Raw genomic sequence first — 14,633 nt, forward strand, 5'->3', positions numbered from 1 at the left:
TAATATGTGCCGCACGTTATATGCAGTCTATACTTGGCTTTTACCTTCCTCTATAATTAAATGCAGATGTATGGGTGGAGACTTTTCTCGATCTCGATTCGCCGATACCGTTTCGCACTTTCGTCTGATTATGCGCGAAAGGACGAAAAAGCTGCTCGGCCGTTTTAACCGAGCCGAGAGAATTTCAATCAGGAGCTGTGACCTGCTACTAAGTCCCATTTTTGTTAAGGAAAGAGCTGCGAGTTTGACTTCTGAGTCGAATCAGAGCTACTTCGTTTGCATTTTTGGAGGCAGCGGGAAAAGTGGGGCATAATGGGGTTAAACGGAATGCTTTGGATACCTCACTGATATAAAGCCCATAGTAGAATTTTACAAAAAGCATGTTTGCCTTCTTCGAACTATATACTGGCTTCAGACGATTTAAAATCAATGTAGTTACAGTAAAGTTCGAGGAAATAATTCATTTTAAGCATAACTGCGCATATTGTTTTTATTTTATCATTATCATTTATCCGATCACTTAGCCTTAAGCGACCAAAAATCAAATTGAATTAGACATACGTCAAAAGTTAAAAAAAAAAATCGTCAAACATAAGAACTTAAACATTCGAAGAATGCTGCTTGAACTTATGCTCAATAATGCCATACTAACACTTTCCCCCAATACACCCCGATAAAAATATTGATCAGAAATAAAACATCGACGCGTATGACTTCAAATAAAAGCGTAATAGACGAGCCGTTTAAAAGCCCGACTCCCATCGGCTAAGTGGCACACATTGTGAATTCGTGGTCAGGCAAAGTAGAGTACGTGATCAGTAGTCAAGTAGTGCGAAGAAATCGCAACAATTGATTTCACAAGCGTCGCGTGGCTCCCGTGCGTATACACGCTCAGCGCTGAGGCTCCTCTTCAGTTTGGTCATTTCGCAACGCATTGCAATTCGGGCGAGGCGTACGGGAGAGGCTCTCTTCGGGTATAAAAACTATGGGCCTAGCCGTTCCAGGCATCAATCGTCTTCGCCTCGTTGAAGCACCAACAACCAACCCACACGTCAACATGTTCGTACTGGCTGTAAGTAGTCGCCTACTCCTGGCTCTTCGTTCTCGTCGCGCATTATACACCTTTCGATTTTAACCCTAATTATATCTTTGCAGACTCTTTCCCTCCTGGTGGCGGCCGCCTCAGCCAGCGCCGTACTCCCCGCAGCTCCGGTAGCGGTAGCAGCTCCAGTGGCGGTACCAGCCCCTCTGGTCACGGCCAAGAGCTACCAGGCCATCCACAGGAACTACAACACCTTCGCCGCGGCTCCTCTGGCCTACACCGCACCAGTCGCCGCTCCTCTGGCCTACAGTGCTCCAGTAGCCGCTGCGGCTCCTCTGGCTTACACCGCCGCCGGTCCCGTGGCTTACGCTTCACCAGCTGTGGCCAGTCCTCTGACTTACGCCGCTGCTCCGGCTTTCGCTGCTCCGGGATCCATCGCTGCCTACAGCGCGGCTCCGGCATTCGCTCCAGCGTTCGCCGCCCCCGGCGCCCCTTTCGTTCTCAAAAAGTGAGGGAGTTAAGGGAGGCTCGTGAGAGCCTGGGAGATTAGTGCCATGCCAGTATCGATTGTTACTATATGATTGTTATTTTGGTTTTTTCCTTCTTTTTTTATAAATTTTTGTGAACAATAAACAGTTGTTTAAACGAATATTCTTTGGTAAAGCTTTTTCTACCTTCATTACACTTTCCTTATTTCCTTTTTATGGCTCGTCCACTGAACGAGTGGATTCGAAGCACTCATTTTTAGTTGATAAGTGATCGAAGATTTGAAAACAGCATTATGTTTACAGAAAATTTCATCAACAATATTTTTGTACAACATGAATACATTTTATATCTGAAAATGAAAACCGACTGCAATGAATATTTGATTGTTTTACCTATCTTCCTTCGCACTTCACTCATAAAATATTACAAGATGATACAAGAAAAAAATTGATCTCCCTAATATAAAAATATGAGAATGAAATCCTGTTAGTTTGATCGTTTGGCAAATACAATGTAACAAGTTGCAGTCTGGGCAAACGCGCATGTTTCTACTTGGATATTTATCTTTCGGTTCACTTGGACTTTTTTTCTCTAAATCAGAATAAAATTAAATACAAATAATTATCGTGTGATTTATGTTTTCACTCTAAAACGTCTACAATATAAGCAATTCTTTTAAATCATCGCTAAAGTATATAACAGACAATTCCGTGATGATAAAAACGATAAAATTCGAAATTCCATTGCACACTTCCCTTAAAGTTCATAGCTTCAAGGGTATGTTAAAATGGCAGTTATAAAAATGCTCTAGTTTGCTTTCGTGTTCAATAGCATATTACGTATGCACTACAATTACGTTATGTCATGCATTCTAACAGCAGCAAATCTTTATGAGAAATGCAAGGTAAAATGCTATTACTTGATACTTTTACGGCTAACACTATACTCTGCAAGATGTATAACACAAACAAAAGTATTCCAATTTTAACAAATTTCCGAACTTTTATTTGTATTCATAAGGATTCTGATCAATAAGTAGTCTTACGAAAAGCTTTTTCCTCAATTTAAAGTTCAGGTTACGAATGTTGGTTGCAATTTGAAATTTCGCATGTTAACCTTACGTAAAGGAACAAGAGCATCGTATTCCACATCATTTCACACGAGAAGTACCTGATTAAATTTTACAGTGCGAGAGGCTTCTATTTGAAACTAAGAAATTTCAAGTAGCAATTATAACTAAATTTTAATGTTACGCGGGAGCGTTGCGAAAATCAAATTGTTAATTCGAATGCTGAAGTACTAGAACAGCTTAATAGAGCATAAATTGATCGTCAATAATATTTTAAATATTATTCAATCGATCTTAGTCAACAGCAAAGTATGAAACATAAATCTTATTCGCTGAATTGCGTACATCAATGCAAACTAGATCAGACAACCTCTTGGAGTCCGGAAATTCAGTAAACTTCGACCTTGCAAGAAGAAACGTCCAATGAAATGGTCAATTTTCTTAAAATCACTAGTCCATGGGTATTTTATGAAAGTAAAAGTTTTTAGCCTACCATGCATTGTTCACACCTAAGACTTTTTGTTTGTAAAAAGGGATAATCTGGCTTAATAAAAGTAAATTTCTATAAACCAATTTTATAGATAATAAATAACCAGCTATTATCCTCTCAAACCATTGTTCAGTAAGTTTATTTCGTTATTCGGTTGTTCGAACCGTGTGCAAAGACGATAAAGAACAATACAAAGGACTTGGAGGGATTACTGACGTGCAAGTGATTCAATTTTCGAATAAGATCGTTGATGTCAATTTAAATTTGAATTGATAATGTTATCATAATAATAATAATACAAATCTATGAATGATCGTGCATTATATATATATTTATGAATTAATAGAATCGCTATAGAGTATTATGTTAAACGCGAATTTGCGTATGAAACATCTTCTAAACTTCAACTAATTTCAATTTTTCACGTATTTTTGACCCGCAAGTCCGAATTTCTATCTTCAAAGAGTGATAATTGAAACATAAAAACGAAAGTAAGAACGTACGTAGGGCGTCTTTGCCATCGCTAGTATTTATGAATAATGGAAATCTTGACTAAACAAGTGGAAAAAACCGCAGTTAAGCCTATTATACATTCGCGTTAGAACAGGACGTATACTATACGAAAACTCGGCTAATGAGGCCCGTAAATTTCATACGCATAATTTCTCGGTAAAGCGGGCGTTGTTGCATGCGCCGCGCGGTAGCATCGCGGAATCTTATATAATTCGGCTCATTGACAAATTCATCACGTTGCCGAAGAAGAAAGTGTATCGGCCAGTACGGCACTATATAAAACGAATGATGCTCGACACAGCGACACAGTCGAGCAGCTGCACCACTGCAAGAACAACAACAACCAACTCCTCACAATGAACACCTTCGTAATGGTTAGTATGGAACATAAAACAAATTTTTAATAGCGAATTAATAACTAATACACTTTTCGTGATGAAAAATTTCCAGGCAACCGTCGCAGTGGCAATGGCCCTGTTATCCACCACCAGCGCGAGCGTTATCGCCGCACCCCTGACTCTACCTGCAGCCTTCGGTTACGCTCACGCTGTTCCCCAGAACATCCCGCCATTCGCCTCCAGAGTCGACATCTCCAGCAGGGTACGAGCAGCTCCATTCGTAGCCGCTGCCGCCGCTCCGATTGTCGCTGCTGCACCGGCTCTGCCCTATGCCACGGCACCGGCTCTGCCCTACGCTGCTGCACCAGCTCTGCCCTACGCTGCTGCACCGGCTCTGCCCTACGCCGCTGCGCCGGGTTTCCCTTACATTAACGGGCCATTCCTGCGCCGTTGATGGTGTTCTGCCTAGTTGTTGTTCATATTGTTAATAAAATTGTTTTGTTGCTCTCGTATTTCTTTGAGTTTTTGATACCTTCTTCATTCCTGTGATGCTTGATATTAATAGAAAATACAGGATCGCGGCTTAAGAATATTCTTGATCGTGCCTTGAGACCTAGGCCATATTGTGGTAGAACCAAGTATTGAGACTCTACTTCTAGACAATTCGTAAATAATTTGAAAGCAAATTTTGTACTAGTTCTGAAAATAATTTTTGATTTCTTGATTTCGAGGAAGACATTTATTATTCTCGATGCAGGTGTTTATATTTTATGCGTTCATAAGTGGCATGAAAATTCTATACAAATATCACTTGTGCGAAGTCATAACTCGAGCTATTTTACGTTGTAATTTCATTTCATGCGTATACTTCGTCGAAAATCTATATGCAGAGCGAGATTGGCAATTATTTTACGAGCATCGCGTGTTTCGTGCAAAATAAATATTTTTAATTGCTCATACATCTTTTGATTGGAGCAGTCATATATGTGTTCAATACAGTTTTGGTAACGAATCGTCTATCAACTTTATAAAATTCATTTGTTTTGCTTTGTTCTTACGAGAAAGCTCTGTAATTGTAAATTATGAAAAAATAAATTAAGACTCAGGATAGCTCGAGACTATCAGATACTCAAGAGTCAAGACCAAGAGCTTGTCTTGTCTTTATGCGCGAATTCATGCACGAAGCCGAAAATATCCGCTAAAGTTCAACTCCTTTGGAAAGCTTAATCAACGGACTGCTTACTAACGAGACTGAGTATAAGAAACGCGCTGAATTTCACTGCTAAGACTATATTTACAAAGTAGAACAACGATGAGTGGATGAAATTCTTTATCGTCTCTTTTTCTCGAATTGACCATCGCGATCAAAGGGAATCCTCCGATTCACAGAGCTTTTTTTCCAAATGGCTTCCGTTACACTCGTGCGAGCAACAAGGCTTCATTGAAATCGAAAGCGCACGAGGCTCTTTATCAGCTCCCCCGACAATAGTCCTTACCGGACAAAAAACCCTCCGTAAGGCCGCTCATACTTTTTACACGTGCCCCGCCGGCAATAAAATATAAATCGCGCGCCGCATAGAGTAGGATTTTCGCGTGTGCTTCGTAATTATTCAAGAAGCCAGCTATCCCGTAACAACTCGCGCAAAGGATATACGAGAAAGAGAGCCTCGTGCATGCAGCGTTTCCTGCGTCACGTGCGATCTTTCCTACAAATAATCGAAAAGCAGGAGAACACGAACCAGTCCGTCCTTGAATCCCTCTGAGTCTGGTACTTGGTCTGCGCGCTGGCTGGGAAGGGGGGCCGATGCATGAAAAATATGCGCTGCATAAAAGATTCGCGGAACACGATACACAGCGCGCGCAAAGAGGAAGAGAGAGAACGACAAGTGTAGGCTGCGCGCTCGTACTGCGGGGAGGAGAGCATTTTTCTCGCGGCCCCGGCTACTTCGCTCCTTATCTGCAGCAGCAGCAGCAGCAGCAGCGCTGCGGGGACCACCTCACGCGTGCAGTCGGGCCGCATCAAGGACACCGGGGCTTTTCTTCTTGCTCGTGTACGCTGCTGCAGCTGCCGCTTCTTCCTCTTCTTCCTTTGCCTTTATCTTCGTGCGCGCGCCGAGCAGAGGAACTCATCGAACGGGATATATTCGAAGGGCTTCTCGCTGGAGCTTCTTTGTTTCTCTGGGAAAGAAGAGGACGAGCTTGCTCGAGCGCAAGGCAATTCAATGCGATGCTTGTCCAATGCAGCGGCTGCCTTTTATTGACGGACGCCCGCAGTCCGGAATTTTATGGCACTTTTAAGCCCAAGCTCTCATTGAATACAATGATTTATCTCGACTTTTGCGCGCGTGCGCTAAATCACTTTCGCGATGGAAATTCAATACTTCGCGGCGCAGAAACGACTTCGAACTTGACACTTCGTGGAAATCCAACGGAATCAACCTACTCCGCAGCCGACTTGGAACGCCGGTCACGCGCGCCAAAAGTCGAAGGCTTCCAATTAGAAGTGGCGCAATAACTCAGGCTGTATAATACGTTTGCGATCGATTGACGTGCTGTATGCTCTAATGCGTGAAAGTCTTGCGCACCTGAAAAGACTTAAGTAAACTGCGAACAGATTATATTACCCTCTTTTCGAGTTTATTTAATTGGATTACAATTGAAGAAAGGAGGACTTTTCGCGGATCAGCGTGTACCCGGGACGCAGAGGATTATTGCAGTAAGCCTTACAAAAGTGAAACCTGGTTTTCCGGCATTACGTGTTCTTCACCTTTCCGCGCTGCGAATTTCAAGTTCACGCAATCACGACTTCGATAATTTTGTTGCACGTGATCGGCTCGCAGCAGATCTGGTTTTCTGCGGTCTTCGAAAATAGAGATATTTATTGCAATTCCGCTTATTATACACTGCAGTAGACTTAAAATGAAAATTTATTCATTGGCCAGAAAAGAAAAGAATAGAACAGTTAATAGGTATAGCTCAAATTTGGTCTACGCGCATAGATGAGAATGGCTGTGTCAATGTACTCTAATATTCGCGCATCACATGTACCCATCTCCAAATACACGCAATGCAATCTGACACTGAATTATTACATAAGCTCATCGCCTCGACATTGGAAGCTCGCCAAGCTCATCAGACATACGGCGGTGTCCAGCCGCAGTGAAATTAACATCCTCCGTATATACCTATCCCGCTCGCTTACGAAAGCCGCATGCGACGCATGTCCCCCATCGAGCTAATTGATTTTCGCATCACGATCGCGATTTCGTCCGCGCGCCAGGCGTGGTTTCGCCTAAAATGCAAGGACCGAGCGCGACAATGACGATGCCCGCTCGCACCGAGCCTCCTGATGAAAGACTCTCTTCGCCGGGGTGGGGCGTCGGGACGTGATTTTCGACACCCGAGGATGGCACTAGAAGCGGCTATAAAAAGCTCGGGATGTCAGCGTTGGGTATCGCAGTCTTCTTTTGCTAACTCAACAGCAAGCTTCAGCTCTACCTCAATCAAAATGATGACCAAGTGCCTCGTGAGTATTCCATCCATATACATATATACTTTTTTCAAATTCGCCTATTTATTACCCAAACACAGAATGCAAAATCTAAAAGCGTTTGCTCCACAAAGCGCAGCATCTCGAAAATAGAAACGATCGAGAGCTGTAACGAGGATACGACCTACATCGCAAACAAATCAATTCCCACACACTCGTGCATACAATGCACACACTCCGCAAGAACTTTCCCAGCCAGACTCTCAATTTCCTCTCAATAACTTTCTCTCTCTTCTCCGTTCCGCAGATCGTCCTCGTCGCTCTGGTAGCGGTCTGCTCGGCTGGTATAGTGCCGGCAGCGGTGCCCGCAGCGCTGACCGTCGGTACCTACGCCACGAGCTACAACGCCCACGCCATCAACCATGCGATCGCCGCACCTTACGCCGTCGCCGCCGCCGCCGCACCTTACACCGTCGCTGCCGCCGCTCCTCTCACCTACTCGGCTGCCTACCCGGCTCTGAGCGCCTACAGCGCCTACAGCGCCTACCCCTACAGCGCCTACGCCGCCGCTCCTTACTACGCTCTCCGCCGTTAAGGTGGCTATACGTATTTTAGCACGTAAGGAAAATCGGCTGGAAGTCGTGGTGCGTATCGGTGGTTCGTCGGCGCTTTGGAGAAGCAGTTCGGTGATGCGGATCGGTTGAGATCTGCAGGGAACTGACTTGACGACTTGCGGTAAGCGGTACCGATCTCCGATGGAAGAGCGGTTCGAGCTTCGGGATCGAGACGCTGGCGATCGCAGCTGCTGCTGGACGATGGATACGGACGACGACGCCTCTTCGGTCAATCACACAATTCTACGCAGCTGAAGTTCACGCGGATTCTGTGATCAAAAACTGGAAATTCTTTTGTTACCCTATTTTTTTTTCGTTCAAGAATAAAATGTTTCTGTTGGCTTTACCCTATAACTGTATCTCGTTGTGCGTACGTCATTGCCATACCCGTCCTATTACGATATCTGCCTGAAAATCAGCCTCGACTCTGCGGGATATGCGCGGAGAGAAAATTGAGAAAAAACGAAACAAATTATCGCGATGAAACTTATCGCGCGCAGAGAAGCGTTGAACTCGCGGACGATAATTAATGCATAACGCGCGGGGCATAATCGTCGCATTAAAGTTTTATCTGATGTGTGCGTAATGAGTCTTTATATTACGATCGTGCGTGTATTCCAGCGCGCTGTACTTTAATTAAAAATGAATCACTTCATTTATTATTATTGTTCTCTTTATGCCCGAGTGCACGCACACACACACACACATACACACACACCTATGATTTACATTTATGAAGAAACGCGGCGATGCATCGAAGGCAACGTTATTATGCAAAACATTTTTCTTTCGACGAGATACAGCACAAAGTCATCGTCGCGCCTCGACGTGTACGAAAATCTGACTCGAGCGGCAGCAGTGCATAATACACATGCATCAATAGCCTACTCCTCTTGAAACGACGGCCGGCCGGCCTGGCAATGGGAATTGTTTGTTTGACCCGCTTCGACTCATTTCGTGTTTCTTGCGAGCACTGATTTTAATGCCACCGAGTGGGCATACACATATACGTTAGCTAACGCGCTCGCGCGATGCACGTATGAAACGTTACCCTATATTTCTTAAGAACCGGCAGCAGCTATATGCCACCGACGAGGAGGGGCTGATGGTTGCATAATTCCGAGTTTCGTTCGTTCGTCTCGCATAAGACGAAACGCCTCTTGTACGTGTAAGGAGAAAAGGTCGGATCCTTCTTTTGAATCTTGATCGATGGATGACTGATGGATTTTTATCGGCGATCATCGCTGGTAATTGTCAGTTTTAATATACGTGCCTTCGAATAAGCATCCGATTCTTTGTTATACACGCGTGCTCGGAGAATGAAAACTCGTTTCTGTTGTAGCTTCGTAACGATAGTTTCTCTTTCACAAGCCACCGCGGCGTATCTCTTACACAGAAACGAATTAAAAATTGAATCACAGAGACCGCCTTGATTATTGTTACGAGAGCGAGTTCATCGAGATGCATAACTCTCCTCTACGCGCCAAAAGTCATGCACCGACGTATAAACGAAAGAAAAAGCCTTCCACGCAGCCTCCGAACTCTCGGTCAATCGCGAGCTCCAGATGCTCACTCGATCGAGACGCGGCTGACACACGCGCGAGTAGACCTCGCATCTCAAACGTCCATCGATCATAACAAACGCACCGTGCTATAGCGCACTGCGCGCGTGCGCGCGCAAAAAACACTCGATAAGCAATATCCTCGATTCGTCCGCAACGTCGTCGCGTAATAATAATAATAACAATCACAACCACGAGGCAGAGTGGTAAAGCGTCGTAGTTAGGAACGAGGAGAGAGAAAAAGGAAAGCGCTCGGCGGCACAATGTGCATCTCGGGAACGCCCTTGCACGCGTCGAGAAAAAAAGCGGCGCGTAACGCGTGCCTTAACCCACTTCGCAGTGAACTTCCGTTCGGACGCTCGCGCGGTTACGCGTTTTATCTTGGCCTTCGCCCTAAGGAGAGAGAGAGAGAGAGAGAGAGAGAGAGAGAGAGAGAGAGAGAGAGAGAGAGAGAGAGAATCATTTTCGCGTGATTAGCGGAGACCGCGAGATATGCCATGGGAAAAAGGGACGAGCAAACAAGGCTGGTGCGATGTTGTCGCGATGCGCTTGCGTGAGGTGCGACGATGGCGACCTTATGTAAGCGCATAGCGTTTAATCGCTTCTTTTTATAGCGGAGACGAAGGCGCTTATTATAAGCTGAGATTATTGGCTATTAAAATTACCTGCTCCCTTTTCTTCGATAAAGAATAATTATTTGCATTTAACGCTTCTCCCGATACTTGCGCGTTCGAATTCGTTGCGAGAAAATTCGAACAACGACCGTTGCCCGTCATTTATCAGCGGTCGCCAAGGCGACGGGAAAAAGCAAAGGGCTGAAGATCGTCGGCGAGGCTGATCAGTGCGCGAGTCGTCGACTGCTCTGACAAAGTTTTGGTGTGAGCTGCTAGCAGGCCAGGACACCGAGAGACTCTCCGACAGCGTCGCATAAAGAGAAAAATCAGCGCCGTCCTCCTCGACACTTTCGATTTCCTCCGAGAGCTGCTGCACACTGAGGCCGAGAGAAAACCATGCGGGAGATCGTCCACCTCCAGGCCGGTCAATGCGGCAACCAGATCGGTGCTAAGGTTCGTTTCACGATTCGCGACGGCTTTTTTTAGTGAAATTGGGCTAGCTTCTTAAATTAATTCCTTCTCTCTGCGACAAGCGCGATAAAAGCGTTTTGGGGAAAAAGTTTGCCCCGATAAATTTGATGCTCTCGAGATAGCCGACCAAAAGACTCAGTATCGGTAAAATCGACAGTTCTGGGAAGTGATCTCGGACGAGCACGGGATCGATCCGACCGGTGCGTATCACGGCGACAGTGACCTCCAGCTCGAGCGCATCAACGTCTACTACAATGAGGCGACCGGTGGCAAATACGTGCCGAGGGCGATCCTGGTCGACCTCGAGCCAGGCACCATGGACGCCGTGCGCTCCGGGCCCTTCGGCCAGATTTTCCGACCCGATAACTTCGTGTTCGGACAAAGCGGCGCTGGCAACAACTGGGCCAAGGGACACTACACCGAGGGCGCCGAGCTCGTCGACTCCGTGCTCGACGTCGTGCGCAAGGAAGCCGAGAGCTGCGATTGTCTCCAGGTGCCTTATCTTTGCTTTTGAGCATTTTGCAAAAGGGTTGGAATTTCATTGACCAAAAATCTCCTTCAGGGCTTCCAGCTGACGCACTCGTTGGGCGGCGGCACGGGCGCCGGTATGGGCACTCTGCTGATCTCGAAGATCCGCGAAGAGTACCCGGATCGCATAATGATGACCTTCAGCGTGGTCCCGTCGCCCAAGGTCTCGGACACGGTCGTCGAGCCGTACAACTGCACGCTCTCGGTGCACCAGCTCGTGGAGAACACCGACGAGTCCTACTGCATCGACAACGAGGCCCTCTATGACATCTGCTTCAGGACGCTGAAGCTCACCACGCCGACCTACGGCGACCTGAACCACCTGGTCTGCGCGACCCTCAGCGGAGTTACCACCTGTCTCAGGTTCCCCGGCCAGCTGAACGCCGATCTGCGGAAGCTCGCCGTCAACATGGTGCCCTTCCCCAGGCTGCACTTCTTCATCCCTGGATTCGCGCCGCTGACGTCGAGGTTGGTTGTCCGTCTCCAATTTGCGCGTCTCGTCAGATTCGTTAATAGTAACACTATACGACTTTCTGCAGAGGCTCACAGCAGTACAGGTCGCTGACGGTCCCTGAGCTGACCCAGCAGATGTTCGACGCGAAGAACATGATGGCGGCCTGCGACCCCCGAAACGGCCGCTACCTCACCGTCGCTGCCGTCTTCCGCGGCCGGATGTCCATGAAGGAGGTGGACGAGCAGATGCTCAACATCCAGAACAAGAACAGCTCGTACTTCGTCGAGTGGATTCCGAGCAACGTCAAGACCGCCGTCTGCGACATTCCGCCGAGAGGACTGAAGATGTCCGCGACCTTCATCGGCAACTCCACCGCCATCCAGGAGCTCTTCAAGAGGGTATCCGAGCAGTTCACCGCCATGTTCAGACGGAAGGCCTTCCTCCACTGGTACACCGGCGAAGGTGGGTGAACGAGAAAAACGTTACGATTTTCCAGGAGAAACTCACCGTTTACTTTCGCTCATAGGTATGGACGAGATGGAGTTCACGGAAGCCGAGAGCAACATGAACGACCTGGTGAGCGAGTACCAGCAGTACCAGGAGGCCACCGCCGAAGAGGATACCGAATTCGACGAAGACGAGGGCGAGAACGAGGGAAATTAAAGTAACGCTCTAGATTCCAAAGACAGTTTGTAACAGTAGAGAGAAAAAAAAGTTGTGTTTCGTCCTTAAATTTCCGTCAACCTTTCGTCACCGGTTACTGTTGTCGCTGTCCGTGGTGTTTTTAGTAAGTAGATCGAGTTTTCAATCTAAATATACAAAGTTTTATTAAAAAAACAATAACAACTCGTTCCTCTCCTTCGATCGCACCGTTTTCCATTCCAGCGCGTCGCGCGTTTGATTTACGGCTCGCTCACGCGATCGTTAAACGTTTCACAAACGAATCGAAATTATTATTCAGCTTACATTAATTTTATTGACGATCCACGCGCGTGTAATGAATTCCGCTGAATTTTTACCGGCGCGTAACGAGATTACGCGTAAAAAAGCGAAATTATCCAATAAATCCTTAATGCGCGCGTTTTTATTATTTATCGCCGGCTCGCGGCGTCTTTTAAACACATCCTTCGGAGAAAAACGAAACTATTGCTTCGTGAAAATCGACGGAACAAGGACCGCAAACAGGCCATAAATCCCGACTCGAAAGCGACAACTAGATCCTTTCCAACTCGACGGTTAAAATCAAAGCTGAACGGAGGGGGGGGGGGGCGATTAGAGGCTGCGCGAGAGCTTCTGCTCGGCGGAGCAAAGGCGCGCCTGTCCGCGCTTGAATTATAGAGCGCGGAAAACTCTCCGTCCGATGGCCCTCGCGTCGCGGTGAGTCATATTTTTCGCACACGGTGCATTCATATGCGCGCTCTTGCGTAATTCGCGTAAGAGGGAGAGAGAGAGAGAGAGAGAGAGAGAGAGAGAGAGAGAGAGAGAGAGAGAGAGAGAGAGAGGAGCGTACCGTAAGCTTCGCCTGACGAGACAACGGCGAGAGTGTGTTTTTGCTCTGGTTATCGTACTTTACGCCTCGGCTATAAACAATGCGTTGCGACAAGACGCGTGCGTTTAGAGAGAGAAATAAAGGCTTGGGATCGGTCGTTTGGTTATTACTGTCTATATAGGATAATCGATCGGCTGACGGTAGTCGTTGAAATTTGTCGCGTCAGAATTTTAATTGAAAATACAGCCATGTGCAATCAGTTAAAATAATCGTCACGTCGCGTATCATCTTCCTTCGGTAGATATGAAAACGTGTAATCGTTAGCGCATTCTGTTTTACAAAGACGTAAGCGAGGGATGTGAACGTCATTTATCCTATACCTTTTTTTCAAAAATCATCGAACGAAAATAGCATCCGAAATAACGAGCAACAGCTGTAAAGTAAACAAGCTATCGGCGTAAAGACCCAAGGACTGTTTTCAATAACGCGCGCAGGATATTGGCACATGCACGTGTTCGACAGTCACTCGGATATACCCGCTAAAGAGTTATTTATTTGTCCCTTATGCTCGGGTGTTCCAGACACACCTTCAAAACAGAAAAAATATCGAATCATCTTCGACCACATCAAAGGAATACCGCTTGAGCATAAAGTTCGCTCTTCGTATGCAGCTCATCGCTCGCCGAATGGCCGTATACATGCGGCGCACCGGGACAACAGCCGCGCGATGTGGAAATCTAACGCCGCAGCGCACGTACTTACACTGTATTTAGCGGTTCTTGCTATTATCACTTTTTTTGCTCAACAACGCCGGTGATTGATTTCAAGGTTGATCTTTGTCGGATACACACAGGCGCGCGTAGCTCGTTGAGAAACCGAAGATTAATACGAAGATGCGTTATTAAGTTTAGTGTAGACGAAATTGCGTAAACCGAGCAAAAACTTGGAGAGAGAGAAAACGAGGAGAAACCACAGGAGAGACCGCGAGAGCGTCGGCCCAGAAACAAGTGTCGTTGAATTTTTCGAATTTCATACCCTCGCTCGTATCAATATCAAGGCCGGCGTGCGTTCATCGAAGCGCATTCGTTGACCGCGACGCTCGCCGTCTCAAGGCCGCAGCGAGCGAGTGAAACGCCGAAAAATACTCTCGATACGTCGCAGTGTACGCGATAATCGAGAGCGCGGGCGTGTTTTCTAATAAACACATGCCTGCATAATGACGAGTCCGCGGAATATAGTACACCGCCGCGCTGACTCTTCAAGGAGCGCGACGACGACTATATTATACACGATATCGCCTTCCTTTTTTTCTCACGATTAGTCGAGCGCGCATAATGCGCTTGTTCCCTTCGGCTGAGCTGACGACTGGACCTTGTGCAGCTCGAGTCTGCTGTGCCCCACCCACGCGGCCTTGTCACTCGCGCGCAGGTATAATGTCCGAAACTGTCCTGATCTTCCGGCTTCCTTTTT

At 46.6% G+C, this 14,633-nt stretch overlaps 3 protein-coding genes across 3 annotated transcripts; all 3 read left to right on the forward strand.

Annotated features, from left to right (window-relative positions):
- Positions 1-1,020: 1,020 nt before the first annotated feature.
- LOC100117274 (cuticle protein 16.5) lies at positions 1,021-4,395 on the forward strand. Its single transcript, XM_031926400.2, has 3 exons — positions 1,021-1,072; positions 1,156-1,552; positions 3,983-4,395. The coding sequence occupies exons 1-3, from the start codon at positions 1,058-1,060 to the stop codon at positions 4,393-4,395; spliced, it is 825 nt and encodes a 274-aa protein (XP_031782260.2). The 5' UTR covers positions 1,021-1,057.
- A 2,976-nt stretch (positions 4,396-7,371) lies between these two features.
- On the forward strand, positions 7,372-8,399 carry LOC100117314 (angiomotin-like). Its single transcript, XM_032598719.1, has 2 exons — positions 7,372-7,467; positions 7,739-8,399. Exons 1-2 carry the CDS (start codon positions 7,450-7,452, stop codon positions 8,024-8,026), a joined length of 306 nt encoding a protein of 101 aa, XP_032454610.1. The 5' UTR covers positions 7,372-7,449; the 3' UTR covers positions 8,027-8,399.
- A 2,017-nt stretch (positions 8,400-10,416) lies between these two features.
- On the forward strand, positions 10,417-12,517 carry LOC100114292 (tubulin beta-4 chain). Its single transcript, XM_001602310.5, has 5 exons — positions 10,417-10,674; positions 10,850-11,185; positions 11,255-11,688; positions 11,760-12,136; positions 12,201-12,517. The coding sequence occupies exons 1-5, from the start codon at positions 10,618-10,620 to the stop codon at positions 12,335-12,337; spliced, it is 1,341 nt and encodes a 446-aa protein (XP_001602360.1). The 5' UTR covers positions 10,417-10,617; the 3' UTR covers positions 12,338-12,517.
- Positions 12,518-14,633: the final 2,116 nt, after the last annotated feature.

The sequence above is a fragment of the Nasonia vitripennis genome, chromosome 3 (genome assembly GCF_009193385.2).
Source record: "Nasonia vitripennis strain AsymCx chromosome 3, Nvit_psr_1.1, whole genome shotgun sequence".
Classification (NCBI taxonomy): Eukaryota; Metazoa; Arthropoda; class Insecta; order Hymenoptera; family Pteromalidae; genus Nasonia; species Nasonia vitripennis.

What these genes read in the sequence shown, in the direction of transcription:
- LOC100114292 (XM_001602310.5), top strand. Translation starts at nt 10,618, where the DNA reads ATGCGGGAGATCGTCCACCTCCAGGCCGGTCAATGCGGCAACCAGATC. An exon ending in GCAACCAGATCGGTGCTAAG is followed by an intron (nt 10,675 to 10,849) that starts GTTCGTTTCACG and finishes TAAAATCGACAG; the next exon opens with TTCTGGGAAGTGATCTCGGA. An exon ending in TTCGCGCCGCTGACGTCGAG is followed by an intron (nt 11,689 to 11,759) that starts GTTGGTTGTCCG and finishes GACTTTCTGCAG; the next exon opens with AGGCTCACAGCAGTACAGGT.
- LOC100117274 (XM_031926400.2), top strand. An exon ending in CCCTTTCGTTCTCAAAAAGT is followed by an intron (nt 1,553 to 3,982) that starts GAGGGAGTTAAG and finishes CGTAATGGTTAG; the next exon opens with TATGGAACATAAAACAAATT.